Raw genomic sequence first — 14,212 nt, 5'->3', positions numbered from 1 at the left:
TTGCTGAAAAGATCTTCTGTTCAAAAGTGTCTGCAGCGCAGGTCCCAAACTGGCAGCCTGTGGGCAGAATTTGGCCCACAGACTTGTTTTTGTTTGGCCCACATATATCTTAACAACTCAAATTGAGCTGCCAGTATTTAAACAGTAGATTTTATATACAATTCTGGATTTCTGGTTTCTCTTGAAGACTTGAAAGCTCTGTCAACACATTCTAGCATGGAAGCAACCAGCTGGAGTTAAAGAGCGGAGTCCACTCAGGATGGGTGGGCCTGCTCCAGGGCCTCCCAGCCCCCTAGCCTCTTCTCTCACTTGTGTTACCTGCTTGGTCCCAGCAGGCATTTGTGTTGGAGAATGCAGTTGGTGGCCATGGTGCTAGGAGTTGGCAGTTTTTAGGAAGTCCTTCTTAACATCCAGCTTCAAGTTGTGTGGGTGGCTCTTTGAGCCAAGACTTGTCGTGGCTGGATAGTAAGACCAGGAATAGGGCTCTTCAAGGTTCTTTCAGGGCTCTGTGGATGTCCTGTGGTCTCTCCAACTCAGAAATCTTATAGAAAGTTAAATCTGGAGGGGATCTTGTTAGCGTGCCTGTTTTGTGGATGAGAACATTAAGGCATGGGGAGGAGCAGTAACCCAGGTCACTCAGGGATGATAGCAGAGTACAGGGGAACCCAGGTATGCTGACTCAAGTCCAGTGCTCTTGGCACCACTCTGCGCAGAACCTCCTGGCTTGGAACCCTTGGCCCATCTGACCCCAGCATGAGGGCTGACTTGTGAGGGAAGACTGCATCCTTCCCTCTGCACCCGCCCCCACCCAAATCAGCTAGGGCTGAAAGGGAATCATTTGTCTCTGCCTGGAGGCTGCCAGACCCAGCTCCACCTGTCCCCTTCTCAGTGATTGATAGGGCTGGGGAGAGATGAGCTGTTCCCCTGCCAAGCCGGGATGTGTCTGGGCTGCTAGAGGATCTGTCAGCCCGGCCCCAGCCAGGACTGTGGAAATCCTCCCCCCAGCCCCTCTGCCCCATCCCCAGGAAAGAACTGTGGCCTGAACGTGGGGTTCTAGGTTCAGCTCCGAATCTTGAGTACTTCAGAGTTTCTAAAGCATTTTCACATCTCACCACCAAACTATGTGTCTACCTGCTTTTATTCCATGTAACATTTCACAAGCATGTTCTTACGTCTTTAAAATTTCTTTTAAATCATAATTATTATAAGAAAGGGATATTTTAAAACCTTATTTTACAGATAAGAAAAACAAGTTCAATAGAGGTTGATTTCCATCAGGTCACCCAGCCAGGTGATTACAGAATGGGGCTCAAATCCTTGTCTCTAGACACCCCACTCAGAGCTCTTTTCCTTGGGACATGGTGCTCTATCGAGCAGGTCTTCTAGAAGAGCTCCTGCTTTGGTAGGACAAGCATGCACGATAGTCATAAATGTCACCCACTGCCACTTCCGTGCTGCCACTTCCGAGTGCCTGTAATGTTCCCAAAGGCTGGGCTAAGCCCTTGCATTTATTGTCACCTGCAAGACAGGTGTGACCCCATCTCACATTTGCTGGGTGCCTCTCAGCTAGGAAGGGGCAGAGCTGGCATCCAAACCCAGGTTGACTTAACTTTAAGGACTTTATATTTTTGCCATGGTATGCAGCAGCTTTGAAAGGAACTGGACTGGGCCGGGCGTGGTGGCTCAAGCCTGTAATCCCAGCACTTTGGGAGGCTGAGATGGGCGGATCACGAGGTCAGATCGAGACCATCATGGCTAACATGTTGAAACCCCGTCTCTACTAAAAAAAATACAAAAACCTAGCCAGGCGAGGTGACGCGCGCCTGTAGTCCCAGCTACTCCGGAGGCTGAGGCAGGAGAATGGCGTAAGCCCGGGAGGCGGTGCTTGTAGTGAGCTGAGATCCGGCCACTGCACTCCAGCCTGGGCGACAGAGCCAGACTCCGTCTCAAAAAAAAAAAAAAAAAAAAAAAAAAAAAGAAAGGAACAGGACTGGAAATTATAGTGAGTGAGATTGAAACTAGACAGAAGGCATTTCCAGTCATGAGCTGTGTGTGCGCATGCCCGTTCACAGTGGACCAAGGCTTAAACCAGCGGCTTGAGCAACACATGGGCGACTTGGGCCAGAAAAGGGTTCCTGGAAGTGGTGTCTCTGAGCTCTGTTGTAGGCAGAAGAGCCTCCTGCTGGGAAGTGAGGGGAGAAAAGGAGGGAGCAGGCTGCACAATTTAATCTCACAAAGCAGTGCCCTCAGTAAGAGTCAAAAGCAGGCAGAGTTGGGAGGGACTTTCCATTCTAATTCTGTAAAGATGGAAAAACTCAGAGAAGCTGAATGACAAAGTAGCGTTCACGGAAGGAAGAACACTATAGCTCTTCCAAGAGGGAATGAGCTGCCTTGAGAAGTAATGAGTTCACTGTCCCTGGAGGCACTCAGGTACAGGCTCAGTGACTACTCTGAAGGAAGCTACAGGGGTGACTCCTGCCTTAGGTGGGAGCGTGGACCGATGGCCTCCAGGGTTCCTTCTGACCCACAGAATCTGTGGTTCTGTGTCTGGCTTAGTTACTGAATGCTTGCCCTGCACCTGATACTGTGTAAGTGCTTTTACTAATTTGTGTGAATTAATTATTTCATTTAATTAATCAAGCATTTGTAGAGTACCTGCTCTGCGCTAGGGGTTTAGGATCAGTGAACAAAACAAAGACCCCTGCCCTCATAGAGCTTATATTCTAACTGGAAGAGACAGTCAAGGAATAATACATATATGGTATGTTAATAGACAAAACATGCTAGGAAAAAATTAGACCAGGGTGAGAGGGATTGGGAGTATGGGCCAGGGGTGGTGATGGTGATACTGCAATTTTAAATCTGATGAACAGTGTGACTAATGAATTGGACTGAGAAGGTGACATTTAAGCAAAGACTTAATGGAGACAAAAGGAGTAAGCTACACAGCCGACTGGGGGAGGAGTGTTCCAGGCAGAGGCAGCCACCAGTGCAAAGGCCCTGAGGCCTGCAGGCCCAGTGAGCCTGCTGTGTTTGAGGAGCAGCAGGGGTGTCAGTGTGGCTGCAGCAGAGAGAGCAAGAGGGAGAGTGGCTGAAGGGGCTGTTAGACAGGTGGCGGAGCAGATCATGGAGTATCTTATAGGCCGTTGTAAGGACTCTGAGTGAAGTAGGGATACAAAGGGGTATCTTGTTTTTGCTTTTTCTTTCACTTGCAGGTGGTAGGGGTCTTTGCATTCCAGTGCCTGGAGAGAAGGACATGTTGGTTTCATTCAAAGAACTTTTTTCCCATCAATCCAGGCCCGCTTCCTGACTGAGAGGGAGGATATGGGTTAGACAGAGAAAGGGAGTAACCCTGGGATGGTTCGCAGGCAAGCCCCTGGGGAAGGAGGAGCATGGGGAGGCTGGGGTGCTCTTTGTGCTGGAGGCAGTAGGTCTGGACGTGCTGTAGCTAGTGCTGGATGTGAGACAGGTGGCGTGGGAGTGTGGCCCCACTGAGGCTCTGGCTCGGGGGCTGTGTGCCTGCAGAACCAGTCTTCAGTATGGCATCATGTGTCTGAAGAGGCTGAATTATGACCGGAAGGAGCTGGAGAAGAGGCGAGAGGAGAGCCAGCACGAGATCAAGGGTAAGCTCGTCAGGCTTGGAGAGGGTGCAGGAGTAGCCTGCTTGGCTGGTCCCTGCCTTGGGCCAAGTGGAGGGGAGGCATTCTGTCTCTCAGGGAATCTTCCAGTCTGACAAGGAAGATGCAGCCTCACCTTAGGGAGCTCCCAGTCTGATGGAGGAGACATGGTCCATGCCAAGTTCGCTATAATCCCCTCCCTCCACCCCACATACCAGACTGCAGCCACTAACTGGACAAATGCAATGAATCCTCTGGGACGGTGTTATAGACTGGTGTGCTTGTGGAACTTGGTGATCTGGATGGGGTTGGATGGGAGATGCAAATCTTAGAGAAGACCTTGAAGGTGAAAAGAATATGAAGACTATTCCAGCTTGTGGCAGGGGGATGACCCGTGCAAGGGCTCTGGGGAGAAAGCTCAGAGCCTGTTGGCCTGACCCCAGGTCCTGTAAACTGGCAGGGATGAAATGAGTGGGGGGTTGGTTCCCCAGGAGCCCAGGTTCCAGGGAGGACAGAAAGAAGATACAGAAAGTTGGGGATGGGGTGGGGGCCAGAGAGCAGGGTGGACTGGGGCTCTGGGTTTAGGGAGTTCTGCTTCTGTCCTTGGAGGGTCCTTGATGAAACGTAGTATCTTCTTCCATCCCTTTTCTTCCCCCACACTCCAGATGTGCTAGTCTGGACCAACGACCAGGTGGTTCATTGGGTTCAGTCTATTGGGCTCCGGGATTATGCCGGAAACCTGCATGAGAGTGGTGTGCATGGAGCCTTGCTGGCCCTGGACGAGAACTTTGACCACAACACACTGGCCCTGATCCTTCAGATCCCCACACAGAACACCCAGGTGGGTAGCCTTTTAATCAGTCAACCTGTCTCTCCCTGTCTCCCTTACTTGCTCTCTTTCTTTCCCTCATACACAAAGGCTTAGGTATCTTGGGGTTGGGGAGCTTTTCTAGGGCCTATGCCAGAGGGGATCACGATGTCCTCAATCCTCCTCTAAGTGGTCCCCTGTGCATAAGCAAGCCCTCATGGGAACACATGGTCTTCACATACAGGGCACACCTAGCACGGGCCTGGCACACAGTGTGCTCTTACAATGCACATCCCCATCCTGCCCTGGGTACCTCCATCTCCTCCTAACCCCACTTCATAGCTGAGACGCTGAGTCTTCCATTTCATCCTGCTTCTCTGATCTGACTTTTCTTAGAGGGGAATGAGCCCCATGGCCCGTAGGGACCAGAGAGCCCATATCACCTTTGTCTACCACCCTAGGGATCTGCTCCTGGGCCCCCAGGCTTAAAAAAGCGAAATATACCAAATTACACAGCCCAGAGCCTCTCCATGCCTGGGCTTTGGCTCTCTGTCAACAGCTCAAATGATTAAACATCTCATGAAATTACGTTTCATCATTTTTATGGAGCTGTCATCTAAGAATATATCTAAATTTTCTTGAACCTATTTATATTTTTGGCCTTTCTAACTTCCTGTGGGTAATAGATTCTAGAAGTGCTGCTTGTTGTGTGGAGTACTTCCTGATTTTATTTGTCCTAAGAATGCCCCTGTCAGGCCCCTGGGGAAGGAACTACCTCCTCCTAATAGTTTAGGTTTGGTAAGGCTATTTGTATTTAACCAGTTCTCACCTTTTATAATTTCATAAACTCTGATTGTATTGCCTCTGGGCCCAAGCCTTTGTCTCTCCAGACAGAGTGTTCTTAATTCTTTTAGGCTTTCCTCATATAGACTTGCCTCTGTTCCCTGATTGTTTTAGCTGCCCTTGTCTGGACTGTTTGCAGCTGTCAGATCTCTTTTGAAATCCAGCCACCAGAGCTGCACAGGCTATTCTGGGAGCAGACACGTTTTGGCTCGAGTGCGGGTAGGGCTGTGTTGTCTCGTAATTCTGGGCAGTGTGTTGGCCTTTTAGGGGTGGTGGCAGTGTACAGGGCCAGTGTGTCCTGTAGGCATTCTGCAGTGACCCCCCACCCCCACCCCAGCCAGTCAAAACGGATAGGACAGATCCCTTCATTCTCCAAGAGAAGCCTGGATTTCTCCCCCAAGTACAGTTTTCTCCACTTGCCCACTTTGGACAAGCCTCATCTGCCACTTTCCTACCCACTCACATTGCTTTGTGAGATGCTTCTGAAATGTACACCTGTCCTCCTCCCCTTTCACTGCCCAGAGGAGCAGTGTCATTTGGATACTTGAAATTTACTATGCTTCTCCTTTCAGATCATTTCTAAAAATGTTATGTTCCCGATACTGGCCCAGACTGTCCTTATTGAACTCTATGCGTAATATTTTCTACCCAGAAATGGACTTTTCTCTTTCTTTGATTTCCTATCTCGAATGCATTCAGTTTTGGAGGAAAGCAATAATTCTGTAAATAGCAGCAGGGACACCTCTCCATGGCTTTCTAACCTTTCTTAATATCCTGACCCAGTCATTGAGCTGTCGGAAGAAGTAGTGTCTGACCCAATATGGAATCCCTCATTTAAAATGGTTAAAAATGGCTCGATGTGGTAGCTTAGGCCTGTATGCTCAGTATTTTGGGAGGTCAAGGTGGGAGGATTGCTTGAGGTCAGGAGTTCAAGACCAGTCTGGGCAACATAGTGAGACCCAGTCTCTACAAAAAGTTTAAAAAATTAACTGAGTTTGGTAATGCATGACTGTAGTCCCAATTACTGGGGAGGCTGTGGTGGGAATTTTGCTTGAGCCCAGGAGTTTAAGGCTGCAGTGAGCCATGATTGTGCCACTGCACTCCAGCCTGGGCAACAGAATGAGACACTGTCTCACTCAAAAAAAAAAAAAAAAAAAAAAAAAAAAAGGTCTGGTAGCAGTTTTGAAAACTTTTCTGTTTCTGGCATTTCTGAAAACTGTGAATGAATTAATCTCCTGGGAGGCCTAAAGAAAGTCTGTATGTACACAGCCCAGGGACAACCAATATCCATAGCTGAGCAGGCTTCCTAATTTTAAGTTTTTGATGTGAAAACTTATCAGATATATTTATTTAATCCAAATCAGTCACATTCTGGTTATCCATGGTTTACATGCTGACGTACCCCTCCAGAAAGACAGGCACGATTTTCCCCTTTCAGACAATTTTTTTTTTCCAACTAGGTGAAGTCTCTTTATCTATGTGTTCTATGATCCTACTTATTTTTTTCTTAGAGACAGGGTCCTGTTGTATCACCCAATCTGGAGTGCAGGTGTGATCATAGCTCCCTGCAGCCTCAGACTGGTGGGCTCAAGCTATCCTCCTGCCCAACCGGTATCTGGGACTGTAGGTGTTCACAACCACGCCCATTTAATGAAATTTTTTTGTTTGTTTGTTTTTGTTTTTGAGACAGGGTCTCACTATGTTGCCAAGGCTGCTACTTTTTTAAAAAAATTGTTTTTCTAATTTGCTGTATATGAAAGAATCCTAGGCTTACAGCTTTACTTATGAGTTTGCTTGAAGGAGCAGCTTCAGAAAGGTGTGTAAAGGCCTCTAACAGGCTAAATGCACTGAAGCCTTGTATCTCTGCCCTTGGACCCTAGGAAAATGGTGAAAGATGGCATAAAGGTAGTTAACTATAGCCCTTCCCACCTTTCCCTCTCCTGCTCTATGGACTCCAGGCACGCCAGGTGATGGAAAGAGAGTTCAATAACCTGTTGGCCTTGGGCACAGACCGGAAGCTGGATGACGTGAGTACCTGGCCATGAATTAGAAACCTTGGGGATTTGGTCATCTTAATTGGACTGAAGTTCATGAGTTCTGCCTTCCCTGGGCTAATTGTTGGAAGGCTAGTCTAAGGGAGGAGAGCCAGAGGGGATGGGGATGATGAATGTCAGGGGGTTGAGGAAATGGACCAGCCCTAGAAGAACTTGTCTGGGGTAGTAATAGGTTGTGGAGAAGTCTCTGTGAAACTCCTGTGCAAAAGCTGAAGGCCCATGTGTTGTACTTCCATCATCTTCTAATTCTATGCCCTGCCTTCCTATCCACATAGGATCAAAGATTTTCCCCAAGGGCCATATCTTTGGGATCACACCTTTTTCTTGATGTCTCAGACCGTATTTCTTCAGTGCTGAGCTCAGCACACCTCCAGCCTACTTAGTAAGATTCCAGCCCATCCTTCAGGAGTGTGGGTGTGTGGAGGCAGATCCCTGCTGAGGTTGTTAAATTACAGGTTTGCTCTCCTGCTCACCAGTGCAGTCTGCACAGCTAAACACACGCTCAGGCTTTTACCATCCCAGGTTTCCCTAGTTTCACCCTCTGGTCTACCTTCACACCAAGTTAAAGTTTTCCTCTCTCCACCCTCCTGGTCACTGAAGGAACAGTCCCTTGCACTTGATTTCATCAGGCCTTCCCCTTGAGTTGAGGGCATTCTGAGCTATGGTCCCCTTTGAGATGCCAACCTAAGCATCCTGCTGTTTTGTTTTGTTTTGCACTGGTTTGCTGAGGTCATAGCCCCTCCTTGGCCCCCGTCTCCTCTTCCTCCCTTCTTCCTCCCGCCTCACTTTCCTATCACTGCCCTTGCCTGTCAGGTCTGCCCTAGTTGATTTGGTTCCAAACAAGTTAAAAGAAAGCCCAGAGTGTTTTTCGCTGCTCCGTCTTCAGTCAGATCACTGTTTCTTAGTAGGGTTTAAAACAGGGCTAAAATCCACCTTTGTAGAAGGATTGCTCTGCCTCAGGGAGACACAGGGTACTCTCAGGAATTTTTGTGGAAGTGTTTTCTTCACAGAGGTACCTTGAAGTTTGGGAGAAAAAAATATTTATATAAGTATTTGTTTTGGTCATTTAGATACCTTAAAGGGGATAAACTGGCAGCCCCCCCACCCCAACCCAGAGCTGTTGCAACTCTTGAGAGATCTCTGTTTTCCTAATGCCCCTGTGGTATTGACCCTCCCACTAATTCCACGTGCACTTAGGATCTCTGCTTTCTTTGTTGCTCTCTGGAGAAATGACTCCCATATATTTATTAGTGTGGTGCTGTCTAATTTAGAAGCTATGTAGTCCTTCACTCCTTACAAAAATATTCTTTGAATGCCTGCCCTGTGCCAGGTATTGTGCCAGGTATGGTGGTTAGTGATGACGATGTCTCACTTTATGGTAATGATCACCACATGAGATAGGTTATGATGCCCATCTTACGGATGAGGAAATTGAAGCTCAAAGAGGGAACTTATCTGCTGTGGCAGAGCAGGACCGGAACAGATGCGAGTCTGATTTCTGAGCTCTTCCCCCTTGTTCCACTTCCTCTGGGAAGCTTGTGGAGCTATGTGACCTGTCAGGCCCCAGACACTTGGGTGGAGTTATTGATTAGACATTGGGGTGTACATAGAGCTGTGCAGTGGAGTTTTTGGGACTGCAACTAGGTGTGGGCTAGAAAGGATGGTTTTTGTGGGAAGTGTAGAGTAGAAGCCAGGTCCTGGGAATAAGGTAAGATTTGAGGGTGAGGGGAGGGTCTGGGGTCCAAGGAGACTGCTTCCTGTCCAGCTGTCTAGCACATCATCAGCAACCTTGAGCTGTCTCTTGCAACCACACCCTCTGCCGATTTTGGTTCTTAGTGTCCCTTCTGAAGCTTCAAGGCTCTTAAGGGCGGTATCCAGTTCTCCCTGTACATGGAGATGAGGACTGAAGGGAAATAAGGAAGAGGGGAGCGGGAAGGAGTAACATCTGACGATTAGGGGACAGGGGAGGAATGCAGAAACAGGTCCTTAGGGTTGGCTGAAGGTGGAAATGGAGACAAGGGGAAGGCAGGAGAGAGAAAAGAGGCTCTGGGCTAGTGTAAGAGCAGGATCATGGGGAGGATAGCAGTGACAAGGCAAGTTCCCGACAAACTCAGGAATGGGACTCCTGCATAAAGAGCCAGCTGCCACCTATTCATTTAATGAATATTTATTGAGTACCTAATGTGATCCCAGGCACCGCTCAGAAGTTGGAGATACGTTGGTTGGAACAAAAAAGATTATGGTTTCTGCCCCGTGGAGCATAGAATTTGAGAGGGAGAAAGAGTGAGAGAGAAAGTGAAAGGTATGGAGGTAGGGAGAAAGGAAGGAGGTGGGAAAAGGAGGAGGAAAGAGATGCAGTCATGCATGGCTTAATGATGCTTAGCCACGGGGATAAGTTCTGAGAAATGCATCATTAGGCAATTTGATCACTGTGTGAACATCATAGAATGTACTTACACAAACCTAGGTGGTATAGCCTATTGCACACCTTGGCTGTATGGTATAGCCTGTTGCTCCTAGGCTACAAACCTATGCAGCTTGTTACTGTATTGAATACTGCTGGCATTTGTAAGTATTTGTATAACTAAACATAGAAAAGGGACAGTAAAAGTATTATAATCTTATGGGACCACCATTGTCTATGCCGTCCATCACTGACTGAAACATTATGTGGTGCATGACTGTATTAATGAAATAATCTCATAAATACATATAAAAGTGCTACTAGGATGAGTGCTGTGACAGAGAGGTACATGGTGCTGAGAATTTATCAGAGCATTTGACCCACTCAGGGCATGTACAACAAACCCTAGGGGGTCAGGGCTGGGAGGGGTTGTTGAGGCAAGAACAGGCGGGTGAATGTCCATTGTTCCTGCTAGTCCCACTTTGCCTGCATCAGCTCCGAGAACATGGGGTGGAGGGAGATTGGGCATGACTTCCAAGCAGGGTGATGGAGGCTCTAAGTGTGGGGTGCGGAGGCCTGTGCAGAAGGGGATCCTGTAGGGTTGGGGTCCTGGGTGCCCTGTGGCAGAGATGGTTATTTTGGAGACATGGCTGGCATGGGTGAGGGGGGGCAGGGGGGCTGCCTGCCATGTCCTTTGGAGAAGCCTGCGTCTGCTTGGTGGTCTGCCTGACCCATCCCTGTTACAGGGTGATCTCATCTGATCCCATTAGTGATAGGCAACCTGAGAAACAGGTCGGGAATTTTACCGATGAGGAAACAGAGGGGTCACTCACCTGGTACAGGGTCACATAGCCAGTAAAATGGCAGAGCCAGGTGTCTGACTCCCGCCAGACACAGTACTCTTCTGGCATACTGGGCTACAGCCATTCGGAGGCCCCAGAAGGACAGGACGGTGTATATAGGGACTGGCTGTCACCTCCCATGGACTGAGGCTGAGGAATGCCTTGAAAGGTGAATGGTCATGCCAAGCCCACTTTGAGAAGATTGCGGTGGGCTGGGAAACAGTTCAACTGCAGGATGGCAGACCCAACAAGATTCTCCCTCACACACTCCCTCCATCCGCCACCCGGAGACAGGGAATTTCAGAGTCGCAGGGTTTCCCCATTCACTGTACAGATGGAAAGACTCAAGGCTAGAAAGGGAAAGTGACCTCGCTCCCTCTTTCCAAAGGGGTGGGAGTGGTGCCCCTAGAACCAGCTGCGACTGGCCCCCTCCAGGCAGGGCATGAGGATGGCAATTCCAACAGGCCCTTGGGCCTCTGGTGTTCCCCACGGTGCAGGGGGATGACAAGGTGTTCCGCCGCGCGCCCTCCTGGAGGAAGCGCTTCCGGCCGCGGGAGCACCACGGTGGCGGCGGCATGCTCAGCGCCTCGGCGGAGACCCTCCCGGCGGGCTTCCGTGTGTCCACCCTGGGGTCCCTGCAGCCCCCACCGGCCCCGCCAAAGAAGATCATGCCTGAAGGTGAGTAACAGGCGGGCTGGGCATGGCCGAGGCCCAGCCGAGCGCGGGCTCCTTCCTGGCACCCTGGGGCCGGGCCGGGTGGAGAGGGGCGAGGCCGAGGCTGGTGCCCCGCGCTCTCGGGCTGCCGCTGCACTAACGCCCCGCGGGGAGCGTGTGCGCGCACTAACCCGCCGCTCTGTGTGTTCTCCCGCGGCTGCCGACTTCTCCCAGCCGGGACGGCGGGGGCGCAGAGACTGGAGACCTCCACGGTTCGGACCTACTCCTGCTGACCCCCCACCCTCCCGCCCGGGGTCTGACGGGGGGTGTGCCCGTGGCTTGGGGTAAGTGGGCCAGGCCCAGGGACGCAGGCACCTTGCTGCTGGCCCTCGGCCCCACGCACCTGCCTTTGGCTGCCGGCCTGGCCCTGCCGCTCCAGCCCCGCTTACCAGCACTGCCCGGCTTGTCCCTTCCTGCTTCGTCTGGCCCGGGGCGCTTTGCGCTTGGAGCACGCTGCATTGCCGCTGCCGCACACATCCTGCAACCTGTCTCACAGTGTGATGCCTGTCTCTCTCTCTCCCTCAGCTCACTCCCACTATCTCTACGGACACATGCTCTCCGCCTTCCGGGACTAGCCACGGCCCCCAGGGCTGGCTTCCTTCTTCTGGGTTTCACAGGCTCTACTGGCCCTGACCCCTCCTGCTCGTTCCCCTTCCTTCCGCGGCTCCTAGTCTCGTCCGTGACTTTACGGTTGCCCTGGATCTCAGAATATATTCGTCCACCCCCTCGGCACCCCACTACCCAGAGTCCCACCGTGTGTCCATTGTAAGTCTGGTGGGTGTGGCTGGGGTCTCCTGGTATTGTGGAGGCACCCAGGTTGTCCACACTTGGGATTCTGGGGGAAGGAGAGAAGGGCCTCCCAGGGTGGATGTGAAGCCACCCTTCCTCTTCTGGACCCAGCCTGGTCTGCACCGCAGCCTCCACCAAGACCAGGATCCTGGGCCACGGGCTGGGATGATCCTTCTAAGAAAGGGTCATTTCAGACGCAGCCCTGTTTGGGCTATTCAACCTTAGGGTCTCTTTCCACGTCTGGCTGTGCCAAATGGTTTGGCAGCTGGTTTTGGCATCCCCAGCATCATCACTCTCCCAACCCATCACCATGACTGCGGTTCCTGTCCCCATTCTCTTGGGGACAGGGAGGGACTGGGAAGGGCTACTGAAGACCCCATTCTCCCGCAGGATGGTGAGGCTGGGAGGAGGAAGACTGAGGTAGAGATTCCAGGCCCTGGCATAAGCTGAATCCCAAATGTGGGTTTGGGAAGAACCAGAGAGAAATGGATCCCTGAGCTCTGAGCCAAGGGTGAGGATGGGGAAACTCTAAGCCCCTGCCCAATAAGAGGTGCAGGCAGACCAGCCAGAGAGAGAGCCGATGGCCTCTGGGTAGCCTTAAGCCCAAAGGGCAGGGGGAATGTCCCCTGCCCCAACCATCGGGTGGAGCTTCTGCTGGGCTGTGGGGAAGGGAGGTTGTGTGGATCTTGACTCTGGGGCAGAACAGATCTAACCATGCATTGCTAGCTCTGCTCCCAGCATCCCTTTCCCTTCTCTCCTCCTCTGCCTCACTTTAGTAATCCCAGCCCTATAAAAATGAACATGATGGGCGGATGGAATATACATTGACCCTAAAGTCAAGTTTGGGGAAAAGGCAGACTGAGGCCTCCTTTCTCTGACCTCCCAGGAAGAAAATAGTTTCTCCTACAGTGATTCATGTCCCAGATTCAGGAAAACCAATGTTGGTGAAGTCAGCCACTCTCCTGCTTGTCCCCACATCACCTAACCCTCATCCAGAGCTCTTTTGGTGTATAGGGACTGCCTCCTCCTGGAATTCCTAAGATCCACCCAGCTTCCACCATTTTCATTGCTTTCCCCAGCAGCATGGTAGGAACCTGAGCTGAGGGATACAGGTCCTGTTTTGGTAGGAATATTATTCCCAAGAAACACCCCCTCCTCACCTACTCTCTCATCCTACCTAGGTGCCTGAAAATGTTCAAGACTTATGTTCAGGGTGGGATGATGGAACCTAGGGCTTCATCAAAGTGAGAGGAAAGGAAAAGCATCTGGCACGTGTTTCTTGGAGAGGGGCCAGTGCAGTGCCATCCTGCAGGTGGCTGGAGCAGCTGCATTGCAACCTGATCACCTTGAGTTCTGAGCAGGGGCTAGGCTTGCAGGTGAGATAATGGGCCAGGGCACCCAGTCCAGAAGGAGCAGTGGCACCTGGGCAGTGCCAGGGCTTAGAGCCTGCTGCTCCTTTTCAGTAGAGGAGAGGCTCATCAGTGGTGTGGTGGGGTGGGCTCTCCCCTAGGCTTGGGCAAGGCAGCCACTTGCCCTTGCTCTCCCTTAGTGTTCCCTGGCCTCCCTGCCATCAGGTTGCTGGGAGTGGAGATGGAGGGATTATTGTGCAGAAAATGAGTTGGATGGAGATAAAGAGCTCCCATCCCTGCATAATGGTTGTTAAGATGATGGAGATTCCTAAGATTGGTGGAGTTGGGCAATGCACAGCCATCTGACTCCTTCAGGGTGCTCTTGATGGGCTGGCTGTATGGGAGACTCAGTCCCAGCCTCTCTCCTCTACAACTCCTGCCACTGTTGGCCATGTTGTAAGGCAGTAGCTGTGCCAGGATAGCTGGGTCCATTCAGAGCACCCTGAGAAGTATTGCAGGGAGGTGTTAAGAAGAGAAATCTGGAGAAATCTGTGCAAACAGTGATGGAAGGCTGTTGTCTTGGTGTATCCCTTGCCTCATAGTCAATATATTTTTTTCTTTGGTGAGTCACCAGTGACCCGAGCCCTCCACACCAGCCTCCTGTATCTCATCAGGTCCCTTCTCAGTACTGTACTTGCTCAGTGCATCAGGAATGGGTGTATGGGTGTGTGTGGGTGTGAGTGTGGGTGTGTACGTACTAATAAACAACCTGGTTTTAAGATAATGTACAAA

General features: G+C 50.8%; 1 protein-coding gene across 12 annotated transcripts in view; it reads left to right on the top strand.

Annotated features, from left to right (window-relative positions):
• PPFIA4 (PTPRF interacting protein alpha 4) overlaps window positions 1-14,212 on the top strand; it is a 52,774-nt gene extending 38,562 nt beyond the window's left edge. For 7 of the 12 annotated variants that reach the window (XM_050762636.1, XM_050762617.1, XM_050762598.1 and 4 more), the window contains 5 exons: window positions 3,526-3,623; window positions 4,283-4,458; window positions 7,227-7,295; window positions 11,066-11,246; window positions 11,457-11,561. In XM_050762636.1, coding sequence (XP_050618593.1) covers window positions 3,526-3,623; window positions 4,283-4,458; window positions 7,227-7,295; window positions 11,066-11,246; window positions 11,457-11,515 — 583 coding nt within the window. In that variant the 3' untranslated portion in view covers window positions 11,516-11,561. Of the gene's footprint in view, window positions 1-3,525; window positions 3,624-4,282; window positions 4,459-7,226; window positions 7,296-11,065; window positions 11,247-11,456; window positions 11,562-11,807 lie in introns of those variants that run through there. The other 5 variants (XM_050762626.1, XM_050762608.1, XM_050762589.1 and 2 more) reach the window with 1 other exon arrangement.

The sequence above is a fragment of the Macaca thibetana genome, chromosome 1, assembly GCF_024542745.1.
Source record: "Macaca thibetana thibetana isolate TM-01 chromosome 1, ASM2454274v1, whole genome shotgun sequence".
Lineage (NCBI taxonomy): Eukaryota > Metazoa > Chordata > Mammalia > Primates > Cercopithecidae > Macaca > Macaca thibetana.
The sequence above is the reverse complement of the archived record's forward strand: the minus strand, read 5'-3'. Positions and strand labels throughout refer to the sequence as shown.